Source organism: Falco rusticolus, chromosome 1, assembly GCF_015220075.1.
Source record: "Falco rusticolus isolate bFalRus1 chromosome 1, bFalRus1.pri, whole genome shotgun sequence".
Taxonomy (NCBI): domain Eukaryota; kingdom Metazoa; phylum Chordata; class Aves; order Falconiformes; family Falconidae; genus Falco; species Falco rusticolus.
Window position 1 is genome coordinate 5,625,271 of NC_051187.1, and position 27,614 is coordinate 5,652,884.

General features: G+C 36.8%; 1 protein-coding gene across 9 annotated transcripts in view; it reads right to left on the reverse strand.

Annotated features, from left to right (window-relative positions):
• Nucleotides 1-27,614, reverse strand: part of STXBP4 (syntaxin binding protein 4) — a 76,257-nt gene that overhangs the window by 15,955 nt on the left and 32,688 nt on the right. For all 9 annotated transcript variants that reach the window (XM_037406562.1, XM_037406569.1, XM_037406605.1 and 6 more), the window contains 5 exons: nt 27,180-27,356; nt 24,978-25,094; nt 24,397-24,446; nt 23,120-23,253; nt 2,568-2,625 (listed from right to left, as the gene is read on the reverse strand). In XM_037406562.1, coding sequence (XP_037262459.1) covers nt 2,568-2,625; nt 23,120-23,253; nt 24,397-24,446; nt 24,978-25,094; nt 27,180-27,356 — 536 coding nt within the window. The remainder of the gene's footprint in view (nt 1-2,567; nt 2,626-23,119; nt 23,254-24,396; nt 24,447-24,977; nt 25,095-27,179; nt 27,357-27,614) is intronic.

Below are 27,614 nucleotides of genomic sequence, written 5' to 3' on the forward strand. Positions count from 1 at the left end.
GCAATAGTTCAGCAGCCAAGTACAGAACTTCGACATTTCTTGTCCATATTCAGCAAATCTAGCTTTCTGCTGAGTTGTCAAGATAAATACTTTTGTATGAGCAGCACAGTAACAAAACCAGGGAAAAAAAAAAGGGGGGGGGGGAATACTTCAAGAATGTGAGATTTCTTCTACTCAGTTTCTAAATTTTACTTGCCTTTATTGCTAGGTAATACTGTCCTCAAGTTCAGTTTCCAATTACACAACAGAATCCAGCATCCTCCTTAACTTTGCAACTGTCCTATAATGGCTCCCCGTGTCAACAGACAGGAACAGTGCTCTATTTTAATAGTTGTTCTTGTATTTATTTCCATGGCTATGAAACCGGCTTTGAGTTCACTTTCATTTCCTAAGTTATTTTTCTACAATTTTTTTTGGTATAAATCCCATATAGTAACCTACATCTGCCTGAAAAGGAAAGCCACCCTTTGATTACAGCTGGAATGCAGGATCATATATGGTGTGTTTGGAAAGCTCTGCAGAAGAAAACATGTCTGCTTTAATACATCTAGCTCGAGGCACCACGGGGTGAGTCAAGGACAACAGAGCAGTATGCTTGAAAAAAAAAAAGTCACTGCTTTTCTTGGCTAGCTAATACATAAACTTCACTGTTATTTACGTGATTTTTATAAGAGTTGGGGATAAAAGTAATTTTATTTCACTGCAAAGAATTATTTGCTGCCCCTCCTGTCTTTTAGGAGACTGTGGAAGTCCACCTGCAAAACAGTGGCCCTTACAAGATTTAAACAATATGCAAGTCTTAGCAGCTAGAATAACTTGCTATTAATGATGATTCACGATATATATGGAATGAAGATGAATTATATTTTTCACCAATTCTGTCAATCTTTTAGAAGAGTAACACACACACCCCACCACCACCACCACCACCCCCTTATATGAATTAATTTTCCCTATATTCTGGAAAAAACAACAGCATACTGTACAAATAACTTCTTGAAGCTTCTGGGACATTCACCATGAGCTACTTTTTTTTTCATGCATTTTTCCTCCCGAATCAGAGAATACAATTGAAAAAAATAATCTTTCCTACAGAATACAATAAATTCCTATAGCTTTTATCAAGCATGTTGTTGTAAAAAAGCTTTCCATTCTCTACATGAAAGACATTAGCCGGATATAAACCATATTTTGGATTTGGTTAAAAGAATAATAAAATCTTTTTTTCTTTTTGTAAATAATCAATCTGCATTGCATTTTTTTCTTATATTCTTTCAGAAAATTGATCACTAAGGAATTTCCCCCCTCCCCCTCCCCAGACAATTACATCTCCAAATGATTAACTGCTTTTAAAGCCTTTGTAGAGGTTTTCTTTACGCTTTGGACACTGTTATATTGTAACATCTTATCAATGTCACCTTTCCTCTAGTCGCCGGAAAGTTTTGAAAAATGAATTTGTTTGCAATATCCCCCACAAAGCCACAAACCTATTTTTCTGTATTTTTTTTTGGGGGGGTGCATAACTGCTTACTGTTGCAACATCTGTCCTGAACACCTGTCAGTGGAATTCATATTAGTTAATATAACTACTTCTAAGAAGCTGGATATGAAGAATATGCCTTTATCTTTGGCAACCCCTCAAATATGCAGAAAGTAAACCCTATGGAAACTGTAGGTGTAATTTTCATGGGGTAGACATCAAGAACAAAAGTAGTATGTATGCAAAATATGAGAGAAGGCTGTTGCACCTGCTGCAGCTTCAGTGGGATTATCAATGGAATAAAAGTTGCTTAACCTGTGGCCAGTGATGCTGTAAAACGTCAACATTCTGTGATACTCAAGTTAGTAAGCCTCCATTTATCCTCTGTGTGTAAAGTCTAGAGTAGAAATTTTTAAAAAAATTACAAAAAGGTCTAGAGGATAAAATGAAAAGTATAAAGTTCTTCTAAATGAATGGAATGGCAATTGGAAATCTCTCGATCATTTTATAAATGTAACCAGACACTTTCAGTCCTGTTCGTTCACCCTCTTGCAGGAACACAACAACTTATTCCCACACAACGGAGCAGGATATGACATCAAAAAACCCATCAGTAACTTTAGATTTAGGTGAAACCACACCATTAGCTTCTAAAGATCTAAAAGAATTCTAAGAATTTTTCCACTTCCCTGAAATATAAAGACATTTTAAAAAATAGATATTTATACTTGTAAACTATTTAGGGGACGAGATTATTTTTTTTCTTATCTCCTGGGTCCATTATAGGGTCAAACACGTAAGTGGGGAAGTTCTCAGTGATGTGGACTAGCATTTTCTAAGACATCTGAAGGATTGAGAGGGACAGTTGTCACTGATTTTCATTGGATTTGTGACTAAGCCCTCTAGGACCCTCTGGGCAGTGAAGTCACAAAAAGCAGAAAAGAACAAGTGATGTTGTAATAAAGACTTATATAAAACATATAACAGCTTTTGTTATTTTACTCATTTTCCATTAATTCTAGGTTTAAAAAAGTGTTTGATGTACTTTTATATCAACTCTGGCCCAGTTTTCCACAGAACTACTCACTTGATAAAATATTTGATTCCATCTGCTGTATAAGCTTCTTCCCATCCATAAGGCAGACCTAAGATGAAATAAAGAAATAAGGTATCTGTCAAAGCTTAAGTGACACAAAGAATGTAGTTCTGAAATGGTGTAAGTTAGAGTGCTGGAATTTCAAACCATGTCATAAAAAGCTTATAAATGAATTCTTACTCTTTTCATAACAGGTAAGATAAACAATACAATTTAATAAATATTTGCTGTGTTACAGAGCTATAAACCATTTGATGATACTTTTATTACTAGCATTTCTTTTATAGAAGCTGACAGTGTGGTCAAATTAGTTGCAGTTAACTCTTTTTTTATTATAATTTACACCTGTATGAAGTGACCAAAAATACTTCCCATGCCTGTGGTCCCCCAAGGTCTGTTTTTACAGAGGCTAATAACTACATGAGGGAGAAGTCTGGGCAGAATGAAATCCTCTGCTGTTTGGTTTATCACCAGCTTCTCTGTTTATACGTAATTCTTTGGGAATTTAGACACAAACTCCAAGATGCTTAGAGTCAGATTCAGAGAAAATATGTACAGCTATTTGTATGGATACTTACCTGTGTCTGCGTATCCTGACAAAGGTTGATTTACTAAATACATTGCTTAATTTTGTAATTTACACTAATGTTTCCGGGAGTTGAAGTATTTAATACTGCAATGTTTAGCATAAATTAAAATAAATAATTCTGAAAGGGTGCCATTTTTACATGCACTGAGAAACTGTGCTCTTTTCCCCTTTTGTAACTACTAGTCACGCTAATCTTAAAAACTAAAGTCTTGGACTTTGTTCTTAGTTTGAAAGGCCCCTCCATGAGAATGATGAGTAATGTTGGGTACTATGCTACACCACTTTAAAAATAAAATTTTCATAGCAAACCTTTAGCTTTTTAATTACTATTTGTTCAAAGTAAAGCCAACTGTTTGTAGGGTTGAAAAGTGTTGAAGAAAGAAGCATCAGTCATGTGCAAAAATGCTCCTGATGTATGGTTTTGCGATACTATACTGTAATGTATATAAAGGAAAGTGCAAGGTCCTGAAAAACTTCCCTTTTTTGGAGACTAGAAATATATATAAAAGTAAAATATGCATGGAAGATTGTTCTGGAAGTGCTTTAGCTTGAAAATCACCTCAAAATGTTAGTGCCTTAGGAGTTAAACTATTTTTGTTCAAGCCACAGTATATCGCAAAGACCAGCTCATTAGAACCATCTGTGAGACTGCTTTCGATATAAAACTTTTATTTGGAAAATGTGCTGGACTGCACGCACCATATGATCTTTGAAAGCTACTTCATACCAAGGAATGCCCTGAGTGCACACACATACATTTTTTGGGGAATTTCTTTCTTAAAAGGCTCATTTTCTTCTCTCTCATCATCACACCTTTGCCGCTAGTGTGGTCCTTTACTTCTTCAAAATATGGAAAGGGATAACTTCAGTTCTTAAAGATAAAGATTACAGCTACTGAATCATGACTTGGCATGCTGAAGCAGGTGCAAACCATCTGAGAAGTAATGATACCTGCAGGCATCAAGGGAAGAGCAACAAGTCTACCAGAACTCCAGGATTCTGGAAGGGAACTTGAGAATTGGTAATTGTAGAACAGCACCATTACTGTCTATTACAGCTTGAAAAGCAAAAAGCCCATTGGATTAACTTTTTTTTCCCCTTTCACTTTTACCCCATATTAGTCACTTATCTCAGGCTTCTTCCCATTTTCAGTTCAGAACAGATCTATACAATCTGTTCCTCAAAACATGCCACCTACTACCTTTCAGAGAGAATAAGCCACAGCTACTTCCCTTTAGATACAAGGTAGCTGCTGCGTAACAGTTTTCAGGCTCTTACTTCATCATGAGGGAAGGAAGAAAAGGGTATTTTAAGTTCTAACTATGCTAGACACGATCACTGGTTCTTCCTTCCTCTCCCACAAAAGATGGGACCTTTATTTAACAGGAATATTTTCTAATGATCTAAATGGCAACAGCATTCACCCTTCAGTTGCTTCCGTCTGCCCTGGCCTTTCCTCATTCCTGCATGCAAACACATATCCAAAATAAATGACAAACGGATTTGCTCAATTATGAATAGAACGTCAGCATCTGCTCTGCGCTCACACAGATCCCCTATATCACCTGTTTCATTCATCAATGATAATTACACATTTTTCACTAGGAATGTGATTAAAATGATGCCTTTTTTTTCACCCCTAAATGAAGAACAGGATGCAGGTAGCAATCATAACCGATGCTCTGTATTTTTTTCTTAACCACAAAAGACTATGCTTTTCAAAAAAACTGAGCACATTTATCATCTATAAATGAAGCCCTGGAGATATCTCCAAAGCACTATTTGCCTCCTTGACTTTACACGCATTAGATGGTGTATCCTACCTACCTACTCTTTGCGTGCCTCAAAGTTCCACCTACATCTGTAGGGTTTTTAATGCCTTTATTTTCCACATTTTTAATCTTTCTCCACTAGTTTTCCACTGCTGTTCCCTTTACTCCTTTCCTTCACGGTTAGATTTGTACTTATATTTCTTGGTATTTCCCATGGTAGCCAGGCGGCTCTCATGTTTTGCATCGTCTATTTCCCTAGACATCGTCTTCACTTCCTTCAAGCTCACTTTCTCCATGAATCATTCATAAGTTGATCTACTTCCTAGTGCTCTATTTTTTCACACCCTCCAGGGTCAGATTTGTTGCCTGTCCTAGTACTTGCTTTGAAAGGCTGCAAAGCTCTCACCTGGAGTAAACAGGAGGTAAAGGAGCTCAAGCAGTCAAAAATATAATCTGGAAGACACAGGATTTAGCCTAGATAAACTCTGGCAGTCTCAGGTTGCCTACATATTTATCATTTCTTCTGTGAATTGCTACAGTCTTTGATGAAACTTCATAAATAATATATCTTGGTTGCAGTTGTCTGCATATATCATCTTTGAAGAATTACAGATTTACAATATTTAAAAATAATTTCTTATCAGCAGAATATACAGGGCTTCTTGCCATTGAAGTATTTGTGATTATTTACCTTTTGCAAGGTAAAGAAGAGGTAAAACTGCAAATGTAATTACACATGCAAAAGAAATGGATACAGCCCAAAGCACCATTTGCCCAAATAGAATAAACAGTCTCCTGAGAGTGCATGTTAGCCAAAATACATTATAACCTACCATTATTTTGTTCTGAGTATATGCATTTAACTAGGGTTAATGCAAAAGAGATTTCTGTAATTCCATGCGAAAACCAAAAAGAGCAAACCACTTGCTGTTGTATGTCTACCAGTAAGTACCCTTGCAGCTGGTCACAGAGCAGCAAGGCAGTATCCCTGGGGACTGCTTGCCTCCTCAGCTGCAAGATGCCTGCTGTGATAACCACTATTGTAAAGTTAACATTATATAAAGCAGAAAGGCAATGAAACCCTAAGGCAAACAGAATTTTCCTGCTGCTTGATACAGTGTGGATCTAATCGATCTTTATCACTTCCTTAGGCTTGCAGGACAAAGAAAAAACACAACGACTTAGCTGGCTGCAGTAAGTAGAAAGATAAGCATCAGCCCTCACTAAAAACTTGGGTGAAGCAACAGACATTTAAGATTTTGCCTACTGTTTCCAAGACAGAATGCATCTACCCTCCCTCAATAAAAGCTGCACATAGCATGATCAAAGTATATCCCTAAAGGAAGAAGGGGGAAAATACAGATATTAGGAAAAAGCCTCATTTTACTGGGCAGTTATCAAACCTAGAAGCCATGCAGTAATGTACTTGGATGTGGGTTTTTTTTTCCCCAATAAGTTAGTTAAAAAAACATTAAAGCAAAAGAAATGTGGAGATCAGCAGATGAAACTAATAAAAGCAGATACCATAGCATGAATATTCAGTTGACTCAAAATTGAGTTACTTCCCCAACATCTAAATACCACAGTCCAAATTTTTTTATTTTTCTTATTTTCTGATCAAAACATTCAAAAGAAATGAGAGATTTAGAGACTGTAGTAAGAATGGCTCAAAAATTTACTCTTCACAAGGATTCTATCTAGATTTGGCCTAAGTGGGACTATTTAGATGCTTCAAGATAAGTATGTTAAGTGCTTTATTTTGGCCTCAAGGCCAGACTTTAAAACCTTGTTTCCATTATAAGCAGTCACACAGACATTACTGATGCATTTGAAAAGAGAGCTTAGGGATAGCCACCTACCAGAGTTGGTAATCTCACCCTAAAAACTCTTTTGTGAAGCATAAACTTATTTTCAGTAGCATTCATAGCTTCGTCATCCACCATCAAAAGGATGTCTGGCTACAGTTTGTCTCCTGTTGGGGCTAAACAATCTTGTGGCTGTATCATTAAACCACCTCGTCTGGAATTAATATGAAGTATCAAGCTAAAGGGATGTAATATCTATCTGGAATTCAAAGGCCACACAGTACAAGCCTTCAGTTTCACAATGAACACATTCTTTGACCAACAACAGAAACAAGGACGCCTTTTTTACATATCCTTTTACCTAGCTTGACTTTTCCAGTTATACATGTTTTTTTAAGACAGCATGAGCTAGCCCAGAACTGCCCTTTGTTTATTTCCTCATAGTTTATTTGTATTTAATAATAGACTCTCAAAAACGACAATGCTTTTTAAGAAACAGGAATTACCTACTAAAAGTATTTCTGATACACAAGATTTGCTAAAGGACATTATAAACAGTTGTCTCTGTCACTTGATAAAGGAGGTTTTGAATTCTCATCTTTTCAATATCCACCATCTACAGCTCTTACCAACATTTAAACCTGCCTCATGTGGCCTCACTGATAATGCAAAATTCATTAGCCAAGATCCCTCATGCCTTTGGCTCCTCTCTTTGAGCTTTCTGGGCAACGCAGAGGATGGAAAGCTCCATCCATCTGACTTGCTGGTTCTGAGTTATCTGGTCTTGGATTCTGAGCGCTACTGGAATACGGGAATATCCCAGATGTGAGACTAGAGGTATCGTATGATGTGAGGCTGGCAGAGGAACTCCTCTGTGAGTTACACAATTTGACACAGCTAAAGCAAAAATTTGTAGAGAAATATGCAGCCTTATTTGTTGACTGTATTCAATGGGGTGCAGGCATAAAAAGGCCCTTCATTTTTTGAGGCTGTCTGTAACATATACTGTATTTTAATGCTTATTTGTGAATTAAGTATAAAACCTCAGATTCAAAAATCCAGCTTTCAGAAGCGACTATGTACTTCTGGCATTTGCTTGTGTGCCACTTTATTCTTTAGACCATTTTGAGTGCTCTTCCCACGAACAAATGTGTTTCATTTTATGAATAATACTCTGCTAAGGGGACATTCCTTTCTTTCACATATCAAATTCCATTTTAAAGCAATTGTGCTTTTCCTTTTGTTGTTGGCAATTTAATAAAACAAAGATGGAGTAAGTAGTTTTCAAGTAGAGACATCTGGGAAACACTAGCAACTGAAATTTATGCTAATTTAAGGTATGGTTGGCAGATTGGCTCGTCTCCCTTCAGTCTTGTTCCTAGAAACCATGCTTCAGGAAAAACATTTTTCTTACTTTGGATATTCAGGGCACGCTGAAAGATGACCTTGTGTTTTCCCATTTCCTATTAATCATAAAATACTGACCCATCTCTGTTGGCAAACTCAATCTCTTATTAAAACACTTATCTCAAGTTACAATTTAGAATGAGAGTTATAAAATCGTTCACTTCTTGTGCTGAAGGACTATATTGTCAACTTCAAGATATTTACGGTAATTTTGACATTACAAACTGTTACAAATGTTTTTCTTGTACTCTTAATACTTGCCTGTGAATAACTTGGTACAGTTAATTAGAAACAGTAAGGATATAACAGAAATTGTAGTATGTGAACAATGACCAGTTAACTGACTAATTTAAGGAAATAAGAATGACCTCAATTAGTACATGTGACCAGACATTACTGTAGACATACTGCTTTCCTAGCTAACGCATACGAAGTCCAAATCTAGAACAGACTCTGCCCAGCATGTGCACTTTATTTCTTCAGAAATAAGTGAGAGCTGTACTCATCCAGCAATGAGGTTGCTGCTACGGGTCTTCAAGGATGAAGACTTACCTTCCTGAAACATTATTTTTAAAATGTGCCTTTTCACAAGCTGAGTATTTGAGACACTGTGAAATGACATATTTTTCAAGTAGAGACTAATATTCTCGTTTCAAATAAAGTTTTAGGTAATGTAGGATTCAAGCAATTTCGAATGTTACTGAAATGAGAAGCAGTCTTAGCTGATGCTCATTTTTATTCATGCAGGTTACTAGTGAAAGTAAAAAATAAGCACAATGCACTTAAAGGCAATAAAATAGTTTCTTCTGATTACTTGATGGCAAACGTGTAGAACCAATTATACAGCAACAGCAGAAGTCACTGGAGCCTGCAGTACATACTTTACAGTAACATCACTATAGAATATTCTGACTTTTAAAGGGAGCGGGAAGAGTACAGCAAATTAAGGACTGAGCTGTCTGCGTCACCAAATAGAAACTGTTCTTCTAAAGGACACTTTTGTGGGAACAGGGAAGGTAAGTAAGCCACTAGCAGCTGACAAAAGACACCATCAGCTTTGGGGTTAAGTCCTCCTTTTAGCCCAGAGGTAAACCAGAAGATTCATGCCCTTACCCACTGTCCCAGGCTGGAATCTGAGCATCTACACCAGCTACTGATGTGAAACTGGGAGCGGCTCTTAGCATACGAAGAGCTGAAGGAGGACTGCATTCCTTGAAATGCTGACATGAAAGGAATTCCACGTACTACTACTGATTACTATTTTTGTAACTTAATCACCTTGCAGAAAAAGTAATTATTCAGCAACTTACATTGAAAAAACCCAAGATTATTATTTCAATATGCTTATAATACAATCAATATGTATCACATCTGCCTTACGCTGTCTTTTCACAGAACACACATTTGATAGAAGTTCAACAAGCAATTTTGAGGCGGCCAAGATACTATTAAGCAGAATGTCCCTCAACATTATAGCTATTTTAGTCACGGATATGGTAGGTTTGTTTAGTCATTAGGTCAGGAGAGCATATGCCCTCAAAGGTAAGGTATAATGAAAGCACAGAGGAATTTAACACTAGCTCATTCCGAACAAACACTGGATTTTGCATGATCTACTGGCTTTTATTATTTGCTTTTTTAAAACGCATTTAACATACTGATTATCTGGCCATTATTTTTGTATTATTCTCCTACACGGCTTCTTACTTAAATGCTACTGGCTGCCCAGTGAAAACACGTAAGAATGTAGTGACCACCCCCCATATTTCTGTTTATTGTGGTTGAAGAATCTGTGGATAGGGCGGAGGCAATACAGAAAATTAGAAAACTGCAGAATGCAGAAATCTACCTCCTTCAGAGAGAAGGCTGCAAAGAAAAAAACCAAAAAAACCAACCAGTGCTACTTATCCCCTGGTGGCTCCCATCTGCTTTAGTTTGCCAACTCAAAGATGTTTCATTTTATGTTAATGTTAAAGGCTGCAGTAACAGAGTCTCAATCAGTGACACAGCAAGAGAAATACAATACCCAAGAACCATGCAAGTAGTAGTGCTCCCTCATAAGGTCTCAAAAATGGTAAGCATGTTTCCCATTACATTTTTTTCAGTTTCACCCAGCTTTAAAAAAGTATTTCTTTCTATGAATTAATTGCAGGGTTTTTTCTATGCTCATCCAGTATTGACTATTAACATGATGCTGTCTATTTGTGATTTGTCAAGAACACATTATTATTTCCAGGGCTGACTGAATACACTACAATTTACAAATCAATTTTTGAGGCCTATTTGCATAATTTAATTTGAAATTAGTTTTGTTTATACCTAGGAATCACAAACTGCTGAAGAGAAGACAGAAAACATTATTATAGAATTAGGGAACTGGTCCATAACTGGGGAATTCTACACAAATGCCATGTAGGCTAAAAAAAATAAGTTACATTCATAGAAGTACCCCCTTGAGAACATTCTTGTTCTGAATTGGTACAATCTACTTTCAACTGATTAAAAAGAATCTGGAATAACACATTTTTATTCCAGAAATACAAGCCTCTGCACATGGGGCATTCACCACCAGGACTAACTAGGCAAATCGAAATAGCCTGGAATATTTCACTCTATGTCCCAGCTCTAAACCAGTTCTTTTTTTCCTCAGTTCCCCTACTCTCTTGCTCCCACAATTACTCTGTCCTGGAATTCATCCATCTTCTCCTTTCCTTACTCTATCAACTTCTCTTGTCACCATCTATTGTGCTATCCACCCACTTCCATCACTGTCATCTCACATTGCTCACTGACGCATGTGATCGTTAAATATAAGTTTAATTAGAAAGCATTCATTGGTAACAAATTATAATGACTGTCTAAAATTAGAGTTGAGCAGAAATTGTCTGAGATCTAAAAAGCAATAGTATTACATGATATGCCTTTCCTGCTAAGTAATATCTTACTTTTTTGCACTGATGATGAAATTAAACTGTGCAGGGGGCTGGCATGAACCACCTACAATTGAGAGACACAGAACTACTCTCTGCTGAGCTCACTTAAGAATAAGTACAGACCAAAGTCGTATTTTTCCCTTTTGAATCAAGAATTGTAAAAATACATTAACACAAGATATCCTTTTAGCCCGTTAAAACATTGCAGCTGAAGAAAGGTTTTGTGTACAGAAAGACATGACTTTAAAGCCAGCATATTCTGAAAAGAATGTCAAAAGTTCTTAGAAATTAGGAAACCTTTCCTTTTTCTGTTATAAATCCCAAGTGAAGAAAAATGCACCACGTGCCTAAATTAGCATACTTTATTCTACCTTAACTGTAAAGGAATCAAACGTAATACCCATAGCAATCACTAGTGCAAGGCAAAATCTCCATCCTTAACTCCCAGTTAACAATGCATATGCTTTACAGGACAAGGTAAGAGATCTAGTACGAGACTTAGGCACATTTTGTACCTCATTTAGGTCTCCTTCATAAGCACCAAGCGATTATGTTTTCCTCTTGCAAACTCTCCTTAAAATATACTTTTCAAAAGCTTCCTATATCATTCTTGGCAATCAACTTTCTCTGTACTTCTTCCCATTTAAATTCTCACACTTGCGCACCATATATGTCTAAGTAACTCTGCTAGCCCTCAGCTTCTCACTCCTACCTACTGCAAAAAAGTGAAAAAATGTGACAACTGAGGGAACTGACAGAAAAGCACACCAACCCTCTTAAGGCTGATCGCTTTAGCATACTCTGACATTCGAAACAGAGGTCTTGATCATCCCCCTGCCAGCTCTCCCAGGATGCTCACAGTTGTGGAGCCACAGAAAATTAACTCAGCATTAACTGCACAAAAGTACGCACAAGTCCTTTGATTCAGCTCCATACGGTTATGGCTGGTTTAGTTTTTGGTACCTGAAATAACGAGCCAGTTGCTGCCTGGCTGGTGTGCACAGGTACCCGCAGGGAGACGTTGGGTTGCCCACTGCTCCCAATAACCAGCCAGCTACGTCTGAAATGCGCTTGCAGCTCAGGAGAGGGATGTCAGCCTTGAGTTCGAGGCACTGATCTGGAACTGAGAGGGACCTCAAGGTTCAATTCCTGTCCCACCTGTATATTTCCTCTGGCTTTAAGCAATGTGAATCTCCTTTCTACAAAATCCAGAAGTTTTTTTAATTCTCCCCTTATGCCAAAGCATCATACTATAATTAAAGATTAACATACCAAAATTCTAAGCATTATGTCAACAGAAATTAATAGAGGGACCATTTAGGAAGTATTTACCATCCAGTAAAATCATTGATGCTGGAGAGTTTTGACTTCAGTCTCCATAGTTACCAAGAGGAAGTACAAGTACAACTTGTATGGGAAGAGGCACAAAGTCAATTAATTTTTTCATACCAGGGTCACAGTATGAACTAAACGAGTCCCTAAGACTTCTGAAGGTCTGCTCTTTCATGAAGTCTTCCTTCAGAGATGCTGGAAATTAACCTAATGAGACTGCACTAATCTTGTTAGCTCATCTGCATTTTAAGGTATAATAATATCACTTACTTGTTTTTCATTATTAAAATGTTTTGATTTGAAAGTCGGTACAGACAGTGCCTATTCAAAAGCTGACTCATCTCTTCTCATTAAAGGTAAGTGAATGGAGAGAGAATAAATTGCTTTTCTAGCAGCAGCAACAGAGCTCTGAAATCTAGGTCACATTGAAGAGCTGTCTTTAAAGATTGAATTGTCTTTTTCCTTGCTGTGAAACATTGGGAATAACATAACCATGTTCAATCACCAATAAATTAGCTAGCAACTTGTTCATAAATGATACTTTAAATGTATTTTTTTAATTCGATCAGACTATAAAATATTCCATCCTTAACAGCGTCACCTTTTATCTAGCTTCTCTGCTTCGACATAATTACTGTAATGTTCTGATTCTCGGACAGGAAATTAACAAGTGGGGTCTAATTGCTAGGTCCTGTAACAATACCCACTAGTAAGACCAGTCAGGTGAAAACAATGTCATTCCTCACTCGCATTCAACAAAACATGGTTTTAGTCCAAGTAAGGAGGATAAATCAGAAAAATATGTAAGTTCAGGGATAAATCAGGATTGAAAGCCCACTTGTAAATGGACATTTCTTTGAAATGTCATTGAAAGACAGGATTAGACTTTTGTTAAGAGCTTGACTAATTCGATCAAATGTTTGAAATAAATAGCGTGCAATTCAGTAAAGACAAAAGCAAAGCCCTACCCTAGGTGTGAATAATCAGTTGCACAACAGCAAGTGGTTTGGGTTCAGCCTTCAAATGCTTCAAAAGCCTTCAAAAAGGCTCTGGAAATACAGGAAAGCCCAAACTTCATATGAATCAATAACCTCCGGCTATCAGGGAAAGGGAACACTATTTGGGGACGTAAGAGCTGCTGTGCTACATATTAAAGCAAACACACGTACTATTCCATTTTTGTCTTCTACAGGAAGGTTCCAACTACAGAACTCAACACAATTTTGATGAATTGGAGAGAATTCAGAGAAATAAAAGGGTGAAGAAATGGCTAGAAGACATGCTATGTAAAGGAAAAAATGACCAAACTGGTATTAGTTCATTTTGGGGAACAGAAAACAGAATGGAGACATGATATGGTCTTCAAACATGTTCAAAGCTGCCACAAAGGAAAGTAGCAGAGTATTTTCAATAAATATAGGAAGACACGCAGTAATGGGCTTAAACTGCAATGAGAACAATCTAGGCCAAAGGAAAAGCTTTCTAATGCCAAAGATAATTAAGGATGGGCACAGTTAGCCCACAAAAAATGTAGAATATGCTTGACAAATACCTGTTTGGATTAATGCAGATATAAGTCATGGTGCTGGAGGCAGGTGGATGCACTACTTAACTGCTGGAGGTCCTTTCTAGCTGCAACTTTTCTGATTCTTTGGTGGTAAAATACTATGTGGATGTTAGTTTTCTAAACTTTTGTATAATTTACATTACATGCAGAGATCTCTTCTGCTTCCCATCTGCAAGGCATTTTTATGTCTTGTGCTCATAGGAGTAATGCATTTTAATTATATTATGCACCAAACTACTCTTTGCTTGTCTCCTCCTTTGTATTTATTGTAAAACCAAACCAACCTGGCCAAGGAAATGGGCTTTACAGTATGTTTTTTCAGGCTTGTCAGACAGCACCTGAACTCACACCCCAATAATAATACTAAAACCAAACCAGACCACCACCACCAAAAAGACAGCCAAAGGTGAAACCGTGGAAGATTTTTGCTGTCTATCTACTACTTTTCTAACAAACTATTCAGCCTTCATTTGGCTTCACTGGCCTTATTTATATAACATTATAGGCACTGCTTTTCAGTGCAGGTATGCACTTCAATACTGCTGTTTCAGCAGTGGTGATGCTACAGCTCAGTGGTCTCACATGTTTAAATCAGAGATCACTACCCAGCCTCAAAAATTCTCATGATTATCATAATGAATCCTGTAATGAGAAAGAATGTAAAAGTATTAAGGTTCTGTAGACAAGCTGTAAATCAGGTGTAAGAGTTTTGTGGTTCAGTGGCTGTTGACAAACTACAGCTTGGAAACCACAGCTATAGATCCAAATTGCTTTGAAATATGTGGATAACCATGCATACAAAAATTAATTTGGATCAAGCAGACAGCACTGAAATACAGCATCAAGTAGTATCAAAATATAAAAAAAGGCAATAAACCAAAATCAGTAAAACTTTTGCAGGAAACTTTAATGGAGGCTATGGCTGTCTGTTCTTAACTCTGTACTTTCTCATTAGTCATTCTCCTTTTCTGATGAAGATTTTAAGAGGGTAAGACAGCGTAAGGGTGCTACTTGACACTGTTCCACAGGCAAAGCACCAATTGACATTTTTGTTCAGTGAAAATGCACTGCATAAACATACAAAGTAACGACAAACCAAAACCAAACGATTTTTTTTATAACTAACGAACTTGTCAGTTATCTAAGAACTCAGAAGAATATTATCTATATTGTAATAGATTCTAGCAATATAGGTTACCATCCAAGGAGGAAAAAAAGCTGCTTTCAGGATTTCCTATCAATATGACACCTAGTGAGAAAAATAATTATTAAATTTAGGAGACTTCTGTTAAATCCTTGCTTTTTTTTTTTTTTTTTTTCTTTTTTCTTTTCTATGAATGAGTCAGCTGCTTCATGGCTTGAATTCCTTTTAAAATGGGGATTATAATTTTAATCAGGGTGTATAAATTATGTAAATAAAGCAGGTCATATTAGATTTACAGACTAAAGAACGGACTTGTCTCACAGGTCTAGTGCTCCATTTTTAATTTCCATGCCCACTCATTTTAACTTAATTTATATTGGAAATATTTTAAATATTATACACTATTACATTTCTGAAGTGGATGCGATGAAATATTTTCAAATTCTTGGACAGATCTCCTTTTTGGAATTACAACTCTTCATTTGTATCTACCATGCAGGCAACATTGGAAATTTAAATGATTTGCAGAAAAATTCAGTCTTGCTGCAAGTAAACAGCTATGTAGAATAAGGTTTTAAATTCTTGACTGTGTCCTTGTAAAACTGTATTAAATATGCTTGGATTTTTTTGGGAGGATTAGAGAAATATTTTTCCTGTTATGCAACTTTGAATTTTAATTTTTCTGAAAGTACGTAAGTTGTTCAACTTTGGGTTTCTTACTGTGATCTGATCTGCGGTGTGTCTAAAGAGCTGCTGATAAGCCAGCAGTTTTTTAATGAAACATTCTCATTTTCAGAATGAGGCAAAAATTCAACGATGTCCATATTACAGGGCAAAAGGGATCCACTTCTCATCTCATGTGTATTATGTATTGAAACAATTAAAATTAAGTCAAGGGTTATTCTCAGTTTACATCATTGAAGATATGAAAGGAAAATTACTACGTTCTATTTAAATTCCCAAATTATATTCCTGTGTGCACTAGCAAAGTTTTCAGATCAGTAAAGAAATGTGGCTACTCCGCAAATTAATTAAAATACCACATTAAAATTTCTTGCTACCTTAAGTTTAATTTTTGGACAAACTATCCGTTTGCACCATAGCCACTGTTTCTGCATAGCGTCACTCACTCACAGTGCACGGCTGACAGCAGGGACCTACAATCCAGAGCACACGTTGGACTGGAAGATAACTGATCCTAGCTCCTATAAAGGTTTCTGTTGAGCAGAGCTGGAAACCAGAAGACCACTGCCCCACAGAGACTACATCAAGTGATGCACTGAGCATTAAGCCCCTGTCTTGCTTTATCTTGTCTTTACAAGATGAGACTGAGAAAACAAGTAACTCAATAAATTCCGAATTCAAGACAAACTGGGAGATGCTTCAGCTACACAAGGAAGAGGCTTTGGGTCTCATGTTGCCTTCAGAACTCGGCGGAGGCCAGGGAGACACGTTACAGGCACACCTAACTCCTGCTCTTTTCTAAGGGAAAATGGATTTTAGAACATTGTTCTTCAGAAGTTGAAAACATTTGGTATAATGTCACGATGCTACGTGAGGAACACAGTGGCAACATTCTGTGGCAAAAGACAGCGGTCCCTATGAGCTCAAAATTAAAAATTCAGCATGACTCTGCAAGTAGAAGGAGCCACTGATGACCAGGTCATATTCCAAAATTACCAATGTGATTCTGGGATTTATCTTTTTTCTTAAAATGTCAACTCACAAAAGATTCAACAGTAAAAAGCTCATTTAATAAGTTATTGTTATCACTTCTACAAAAATGAAATTACCCTCCCATTAATTATTTTTGTTTTGAGGGAAAAAAAATATCTTCAACCTTCAGGGACTAGCAGGACTGAAATTTTCCACACAATAAAACAGCTGATAAATTACCTTTTGGGAAAACTCACCTCTTTTGCTGTTGTTGAAAGTTTCAAACAAACAATACATTTTAATTTCACCAAATTAATATTCTCTAATGGAAGTACTGTCTCAGAAAAATGTTTAACTGACAAACATAACCTCTTAAAAGCATACAGCACTGATTTTACGTTTTAATTCTTTTGCTAGTCATAAACTATTAAAAAGAGGAGCTGTACAGATGTGTTCAGGATATACATTGTATAATTTAATAGGTCTTTTCTATTTCGGATTTCAGTAATTCACTGAAATATTTATGGCCTTGCCAGAACAACGAATGCACAGAGTTATCTCTTTAATCGTTATTATGCTGCTCCTTCCCAAGCAGCAATTCCAGTAAGGAGGAAAAGGTATGGTTCTATTTTAATAGCTGAAAGAATATTAAAGGTATGCTATACTCGCAATGCAGAACTGTCCCCACAAAGATCATCTTGCAGGAAGTAATCTTCTCTTTCTGATACTAAAAATATAAAAAGACATAGCAGCATGACTTTCAGCAAATGCTAGCAGTGAGACAGTATTCTTGGGGGTCAACAGATGACTCAATTTTGATATTCAGCCTCTAAAAATGCATCTTTAACACCACTAGCCTAAGTAACAAAAGTCAAGCTAGCCAGGGTATGCCTGCCCATGTGTTAGTTACATCTGGATTTTGATGTACAGACATAAACCGAAAAGGGAGCGAGGAGGGGAACTGCCCACGCTTATATGACAGGATCTTCAGAACTCTCCTCGTGTACTAAAGCTGATGACCTGTACAAAATTATAGCAATGTTGTATCTTTAATTTCAAGAATGAAATAGTAATAATGTATATGGCAGTCACTCTGTTGTAACAAACAAACACACCAAGGCTGCAACAAAGAAATAAAAGAAATATAATTACTTAATAACATTAGCTCTTCTCAAAGTAGCAAAATCGCTATTTGCTAAGACTTCCTACTCTACCTTAGATCTTTGTTCCACCCACATGTCAAAAGAACGGGAAGGGACACCTAACACTTTGCTGAATATGGAATAGTTTTGGCAATTGACCATGGTACAGTTTAAAAAACCCTAAACCTGAGAAATGGATAGATTCCGTATTTCAGCTTTTAATGCCTGAGACGTAAAACTTTGTCCATGGACTAATAATCAAAAGCAACTTAACCATCACGAGAACAAGCACTAATGGACGCTGACCACCAGCAGTTTCCATTGCCTTCTTTTTATAGATAGCATGCAAGGAGAATGAATACAAAAACTAGGCAACTAACATGCTGCCTGTAGGATCTTCAAAATCAAATGGAAACTACTGTGACTAACAAGATCAATAACAGTAAAACAAGTAGGATTTATGGAAGCTATATTCATTTGGTGATCATTTTATGGAACTTCAGCATGACTGCCATGTGTCAGATCCCAGGCTGACAACAGATTGGGAAAAATATAGTTCAAGATGCACTTCTTGAGTTCCTGCTGAGTGGAGAAGCAGGCTTCATAGCACTTAATGGATACTGATGACTGGGATTATACCAACAAGAGCAGGATTGTATTTTTGGATAGAAATTTCAGAGGCAGAGTGAGAAAATTAGTAGTAAAAATACTTGAAAGTTGCATTATGCTAGTGCACTTTTCAAAATGCCGATTGCCTGCTATTTTACGAAGAGATAAGTATGTTCCAGTGTTAATCAGATTTTGGCCATTACCAGTACCAAGTATATTTCTTTTCTAATTTTGTGACAGAAAAGAAGAAAATGCTTTCTCAATTCTTTTTAGCATGATTTGCACCATATGGTCTACTAAGTGCAGCCAGCAACTACTTTTAAATGCTGCAGTTCTTTCACCGAGGCATTATTATCCTTTGTATGATGAAAGTAATTTTATGTCTTCAGGAGATGCTTCTATTCTACAAAGCAGAAAGGCCTCTCAAGACTTGGTTTCTAAAAATAGCTTACAGTCTTTCAAGAAGATAAAGGATGAATCTTCCAGGGGATGAGCTTGATTATTCCGTTTATTACTTTCTTATTTGCGCTTCTGGATCTTGAGGATCCTGTAGTAGTAAGTGCTGGAAAATCAGGGGTTTCTTAGTTGGTCGTGTTGTTGTTGTTGTTTTTTTATGTTGGTTTTTTTTTTTTTTTAAACAGAGTCCTCACTTGAAGAATCCCCTAACTGACTTCACATTGCTGTCATTCAACCTACAAAGCTGAAAACCGATCTGCAGCATTATCACAAGGCAATATGTACTTGGAGATTTTCAGGAATACACTGAACTTCTTTAAACCCTCAAGCAAAATGTCATGCTGTTTTGGAGGAAGAGGATCATTTGTGTGGCTAATTCTTAAATATGTCATTTTGACCTGGTTGTCAAGGATGATCTTTAACAAGGCAAGCAGTTTTCTTTTGAAGAACACTCCACTAACTTGTCTTTGCACCTGGATTGTTTCACATACATTGTAAATGAATCAAAAAGGTATTTTGGTTAGGGCTACTTTACTTCATGTTGTACAAAATGAAGCAAATAATGAAAGAGAAGTTCCATTTACATGATGAAATATATCGTGATGGTTGCCCACCTACACATTTTAATCCATTTAGCAATCTCAAAAATATTAACACCCATTCCCTAAGAATTCATTAATAAACTATTATGTAGAGGATCTTTCTGGAAAAAAGGAAAACCTTCAATCGGCAATGCAATGTCGATAGTTATGAAATGCTATGTATGTAAGAGCCCCCTTTTTATGACAGCTCATCTGCAAGAAAACAGATGATCACATGGGAAACATTTTGTGAGAATCTGGCATAGAGGACTGCAGACAGACTGCTATTAAATAGTTACCCTGCCTCAACTACTGAGAGAGAGAGAGAGAGAAAGCGAGCAAGGTTTAAAGCTTTAATCTCACACACAAGCTCGTCAGAGCCCAAATCTATCTGTAATACTCTACAAATCAGAATGAACTCAGAAGGATGACGTTCAATCTTTAAATCCTTCTCTGCAGAGCTATTTTTAACTCTCAGGTTCACAAAATGGATCCCTGCTGTGGCTCCAGAGCTTTCTAACATGCACCCTACCTATTACATTTGACACAACCACATGTTAGAATTCAGTTGCCTTTAGAACCAAAAGTTTTTCTTGCACAATTTCCTATGTAGTGTGATAGAAACAACTCAATGCGACAGGACTCTACCACTGTCACTGGTGGAAAACCAATTATCTCCTCTCCTGGCCACTGTTATTCTTTTCATTTCCACCAGTAACTTTAACTCTAATATTCTGGACACTTCTGAACAACTTTTTTAACCCTCTTATTTTGCTTTCTTCCCCATAGAGTAACATAATAAGCAAGTGTTGCACATATGATGTCAAATAAGACATTTTTTGTATCTTGAAACATTTTCTCAACAAACATATTTATTCAGTCCCTTTCTAAATCAATTCTCAAACAATTGATACTCAGTCATCTCAATCATCTTTGATACAATCACTACTGTCAACCATAATCCACCAGCTTTCCAAAAACTCCTGTAATGTATCAGGCCATTTCTGCTTTGATTTTGCAAATCAATCCATCTAAGCTGGATTAGAACTGACGTGTCTGTTCAACTATAGGTGAACACGACCAAAATATATCATCATATCGATGATCTGAACCTGGAACCGTACAATAAGGCACCACTGCTTCTTAGATTTCCTACTGCATGCAGTTTATTATGTCAACTGCTCATGAACTAGTGCAATTTCTACCAATGGGCACGGATTTCTGCTAATGACCTGAGGATGTACACGTATCTCCAAATGAAACTGCAGGCTACACTCACTCCCCACAGCAATAAAATCTTCATTAAGACACTCTGATACATGTTCCTGTACATTCAGCAGAATAACATGTTGTAAACATTCCGGTATGAAAATAGAACACTACAGTGTTCAGGAAATTCTGTTAGTTTTACATGATTCTGGAAATCTTAATCTTGCTCATTTTGGCATTAATTTTCTGCCTTACATTTTCCAGGAAAAAAATGTAATCTGGAATAACTTTATATTCTGATTACAGTTTGATGAAGGGCTTCACTGAACTGACACTGAACCTGCACTGTCCTCGAGTGCTATGGATAATTTATTCTGCCAGTTCAAGTCCAGTTTTAAATAATAATGTCTATCTTTTTTGCTAATGAACTGATACAAGATTTAAAAGCTCTGAAGGATTTGTTTCCTCAGGGTCATTTCCTGACTTCAAAACTCACATTTAAAAATCCTTGACAATAATGCTCTGCTCTTCTAAAAACCTGGACAAATCTCATTCTGATGCATCCTTTGCATCTTGGAAGTAGGATCTGTATCTGTGTGGTTTCAGATACTGAGCTATTAAAACTTATATTCAAAAATCCTGTTGACTCAGACTGCATCACTACTGCTGCTTAAAGCCCATTAAGGCCAATGAAAATATTCCCACCAGTGAGATTCAGGTGATGTCTCCTAGACAAGGAAACCGAAGTCTCTAGAATCCCATGTGACGCTGACTTCTGACTATTTCCTCCTAACATTTAGATCAAAATGATCTTCAACTACGGAAAGCCCTGGGTATATTGTTTTTGGAAGAGCTATGCACGCTATTAACAGAACCAAAACAACTTTTTAGTATTACACTTCTATTTTTCCTTCCATGAGGTCTTTGTTAAGACAAAAGCCTGTCGATGAACCCAAAAGTTAAGAGGCTGTGCAAAAGGCAAGGGAAACAGAAGAACAGAACTAAAAAGAAAAACTGAATCCACTGAGAGATCTCCAAATGATCTGCCCTGTGGCAGCAAATCGCTGCAGTCTTCAGTGCCATCCATCCATTGGCTTTACTGCCCTCTGTGATAGGTGACTAATTTCGCCTTGCAGCCTTGCACAGGACTTACCACTTGCCCAGTCAACCCTTCCAGAACAGAGTGTATTGTGTACCTCTGAATTATTAGGTCTTTTCAGAAATGTCTACCACACCCAAGTTAAACTTCAGAACAAGAAAAAATTTCTTGACTTATTAAACCACCGTATTCTTATTAAAAGCTAGTAAAAGAATAGTTAATGAGGAACAAAACTTGCTTTTGGCTTCCAAGAAATTTTCGACTGACAATTAACAAAACACTACACATGCTATCAGAAATAACATGAAGAAATACCCAATGCATTTTCCCGGAAGGAAAATTACGGTCCAAAAATATTCTGTGATTTCATTATAATGCAAAACGCTGTTTGTTACAAAGATTTACTTAATTTATTTTTTGTTCTTTGTTTATATATTTTCTCTAAAAGTCTCACTATTATTTATTCCACAATCTTCAGTGAATCTGAAAAATATACCCAATGTACTTAAATAAGGTCATTATTATTACACCCATTTGACACTGGTAAAATGCAGGCAATAAACTGCCCTGGGATATCTGCTTAAAGTTAAGGAGAAATGCCCTTATTATTTTAAGGGCATTGATAGGGAAAACCACTTCTAACTCTAGACAATAGTTTTCCCTCATTCTGCATTCTGTATCAGTCCTAGGAAGTACTGACTAAATCTTAAGCAGCCAGAATTAAGGCAGCTCTGTAATCTTGGAATGAAACGAAAAAATAATACAGTGAACAAACTCTGCTGGGTGAAGCACACAACAGAAATGTGGCCAAACCATCATCTGAAAACAGTCCAATTGCAGAAGGTTCTGACTGTGGGCAGGGTAAGGTTAGGTTACGCTGAGGGTTAGGGTTAAAAAACCAAAGGGGACAGCCCTTAGCAGCAGCAGCCCTTTTCCCGTGTTTGTAGGTTCTGCCACCATCTATAAGATGGACCCCTTACCTATACCACTCTGGACAGGTGGACTCTGGACCCCTTACCTATATACCTATACCACCCCAATCCAAACAGAACCTCTACTCACGCCACTTTTCCTTCATTTGGAAACACCACCACCCCCGACACACACACGGTGACTACTCAAACGTGCTACTCTCAACTGGCAAGCATGATGCGAAAGCCAGAACATCTGATGGAAGAAAGGAATTATTTATGTGACTGTATACATGCAGACACACACACAAAGACGCACAGACTCACTCACAATCTACTTCCAAAATGGCACGGACAGACTTTGCAAGGTCTCTGGCTTCTGCTGCAAGAGCTGCTGTGACAGTAGGTCCAATCCTTCCCAACCGTGCAAGAAGTGTTTTAGTAGACAATGTTGTTCTTCTGTCACTAAGAGAATAAAAACCAGTTGTGTTTATTTGTAAGATCATAAAAGAAATGGTTACTTTTAATAAAGTAAACCTGTGTTTCTAGATTTATTTTGGTGTCACTGAATGAACAAAAGATACTCATACTGCCAAACTGATGAGTTTACCTCACAGCAGTTCTGTCTGTACAATAAAGGGAATAGGAAAGTCCAATTTAAACAACACTGATGTCTCAAAATCTAGCGTCAAGAAAAGCAACATACTTAAAAGTAATTTTCTTATTAGCATTTAAGAAAGGACACTGCTTTAGGGGGCCCAGTTCTTATCTTCTCTGCTGTTAGTGAGCCAGTTTGTCACCTTATCTTTGTGTTTTATACTTCAACCCATTTACTAAAATAAAGTCTACAAACTTTATAAAACATGCAACATCAGTCTTGTGCACTGATGAGAACTGCATTTAATTGATTAGCATCTGTGTATTAAAACATTGACATCTACAACATAATAGTTGATCTGATCCTGCTAAATTCCAGCTAAATTCACCTAAATAGATTTGATTTCCTTGAGAGCTTTGCTGAAAAAGATGGCAGGACCAAGACTAAACAACTTTACCGTTACATGAATATTAATGGAACACTTATCTGAGATATGTAAGCACAATCATGCTGATATTCTGAAGGACCAAAGGCTGCTCTAAATCTTGTTGGATATTCCTAGCTACCTTTTTAAACAAGAAGAGTAATAAAACTTAAATGCATATGCATGTTATCATTTTATTTCTAGGCTACCGGATTAATGATGATGCAAAATTGCTTGGGCAAATCTAAAAATAAAAAAAATTATAGCCCACTGTTAAGGTTCCTTACAATTTTAACTAATCCTTAGCACATTATAATTACTTTATGGAAACATCCAGACAACCATAGCTATGTAATTACTAACTGCTTTAATTTAATTCTGAGGTTTTTAATGAAGCTGTATCCTGAAAGCCTAATTTATAACTCATGCCACTCCCTCTCCTCCAATAAAATGACACTCAGAAACATACAGCAAAAAATATGGAAAAAGTAGCTATAAGACAGTATTTGAAGGCTTTGAAACAATCGTAGAGTTTTCCAGTATTAATATCACCACTTCAATATTAACAACTATTCCATTTTATTACCTTAAAACTGTTGAGGAAGTGGAGTTATCTGAAAGTATTTCATGCACCACCTGTTGGCCATAGTCAAGAAGTTAACAGTTTATAAATCAACATGGTCAAAAAGTTAATACTTTATAATGTGATGTTGTATTTGGGTGGGGGGGATTTGATTTCTAATTAGAGTCTGGTCTCCCCAACCAGAAGTGCGGAAGTAAATCCCAAAATATTATAACCCCTTTAAATGAAATAAATGTAATAACATTTAAATATAAACCCTCTTTTTTTGGTTTCATAACATTTCAAAATATTAGCAGATATTACTTTTTCTGTCTTTTCCTCTGGTGAATTTCACAGAAGTTGATACGAGTTTGTGAAACATTAGGTGAAAAAAATTACCTGATATTTCGTTTCTTTAGTATAGCAAAACATAAAAGTAAATTCCCACATGGATCTGTACACAGATAAATACACCGTCTTTATTTGTAGCAATGAAAGGATCTCTGCAAACTAGTTTATAGTCAGTTTACTATGTTTATTCCTCAGAAACATCAACACAAAACTTTTCCAAATAAAATATTGCTTGAAATGAAAGGCAAAGCTACCTCTACAAATTGTAGCAGTTTTTCAGTAGCCACCTCAAAGGTCTTCCTAGCCAATTCCGATTTCCGCAGCTGGCAGTCAAGCACTGTAACTCTCTTTCTCAAGTCTTGGATGTTATCCTAGGAAAGATATTTTAAGGCTTTTAGTCTAATAATTTTCTCCTATGGCTCACAGAGATACATGGTGTGAATTGAAATGGATGTCTGAAACATTTAACTCAACAGTCTTTTCTACATTTCTGCAAAATATAGCTGCTTCTGCAGCTGGTACGCCTGATGTGCTAGTAAATCAGCTCCCAGACTGCAACAGATTTTGGCAAATGATATAAAGGTAAATTGAAAGTGGCAGCTAACAACAGTGACAGGGCTGAAACTTAAGACAGTTCGAAATGATTTATGAACAGATCAAAACCACCAACCTGACAGTGACACTATCTGTCAGCAGGGTGGCACAAATAGCCAATATGGGAACAAACTCAGTCCATTAGTTTGCATTTGTACATCCTTTGGCCAACAGAGTAATTATGGCGTATCTTGGAGAAAATTACCCCCTAGGATCTCTCTACATGCACTTGTATAACCTATTGATCAGCGTTATGCATCCCTCTGCATGTGAACCCCTTTTGATCAGGTTCTGGAGTCTCAAGGTTTCAGCTTGAGTCCCTGGCACTGTTCATGTAAGAGGACCACGAGTAATGTCTTCACATGTATATGGGCATGTTTGTCTAGTTAAGCTGTCTGTTGAACACAAGACCTAGACCAAAATACTCTCCAAAATCATGAAAAAATCACCATCATCAAAAATAAACTTTTACCTCACTGTGGGTGATCTTTTCTGAAAGCCCACTACCTACTATAAAACTCTTATAGAAACCCACCAAAACCCACTTGAAGCAAACGAGTACACACTTTTCTTTGTATATATCGTACAAATGACCAGAATCACAACCACTCTGAATATCAAAGGATCTGTTGATTAAACCACCTGTCTTTGGCAATCTCACTGTCCCCTGTTGCAGAAGGAGCTGGTAAGCCTTCCAAGGGATTTCACTCTTTGATACTAACAAATAAGTATACTATAGAGTTGGTACCTACTTGATACTGCTTCTTATGAATAAGAAATGCAGAGAATCAAATCTCAATTCAGATATTCGAGTGCTTACTCAGAATTTCAGGAATTCAAGCTAGCATCTCAGAAACAATTATCTAAGAAAGCAACCCACAGGCTCAGAATTTCTTAAAAGTTTTGATATGTATTCAAGTCCTAGAAAACAAACCGCTTCAAAAATACCTGACAAAAGATGGGGCATCACACACATGTTCAGAAAGAAGAATTTCTAGGGTGTGATTCATCTCATCACACACCCTCAAAATGAAATGAGAAGGATTCCTCCCTTGGAGCTACACACACTTGCTGTATTGCTTCTTTGCAAGCTTGTATACCATAGAGCTTGGCTTTACCTTTTAATACCTTAGAAGATTGAATTAATTCTCATGATAAAATAAGGCAACAAACAATAGGTCTTCATCAATTCATATGCACATCAATTTTCATGAGAAAAGCAAGGTAAACACAGAAATGCCAACTTGCTTGCACTTGTTCAGACTGCGTGTAGGAAAAGGATCCACAGTTATAGGGAAATGTTTAAAAGTGCCTCAAATATTTTACTTCTTGGCATGTTTTGAAATGCCTCACTGGAGATGAAGTGGTTTTAAAATATGAGGTTCCATTAAAACAGGAAAAAAATTCTGGCAGCATACTGCTAGTAAAATGCAAATTATTATTAAATCTAGATTTGCTTAAGAATGATATTGGGCTTTATATTGTTATTATTTGCCTCACAAACATAAATGTGAGGGCCATTTTTACAGAAATACAAAAGGATACAAATACATGTACTGTTTTCAAAGACAATATGTCTTCAGTGCAGAACCTGTTCCAGGCTTTGATGCTTGAGATGTGCCATTTTGACCTATGACCCACATATGCTTCTAGCTCTTATTTTTGCAGCCCAAAGATATCTGGATAAAGGAAGACTCGCACACTTCACATTACCCCCTTCACTACATATTATTCCAGTTATTGAATAATACAAGACAAACACTGACCTACTTTAGAAAAGCAGATGAAAAGAAAATGAAAACAAGATACATGACAACAGCAAGGAAACCATGGTAACCACAACAGGCGACTGCTTTGCTTACTTTATTTTGGCCAGAATGATCAGCAAGCTGAGCCTTCAGCTCTACAATTTCAGCTTCTAATAAGCGAATTACTTCTTCATAGTCCATCTCCATTCCACGAGCCTGTCTTTGTGCAGCTTCTGCAAGATGAATCCTACTTCGCAAAGCTCTTGTCTCTTCTACAGCTGCCTTGGCTTCCTATAGATGACAGAATTTAAATGAAAAGTTACAACTCCAGCTAACAAAGTAGCACGGATCTAGCTCAAAAGTACTGCAGTCAGCATTAGGGCTACCTTTTAGTATTTATAGTTAGATTTTTTTCATTATTAGATGAAAGTAGACCAATTGCTAATTTTAAAGTGTGTGATGTGCAAACAAAGAACTGGTATTTACAGACAGAGATAATTCTCCTAATAAATTAAATCATGAATTCTATGATTACTGTAAATCTAACTG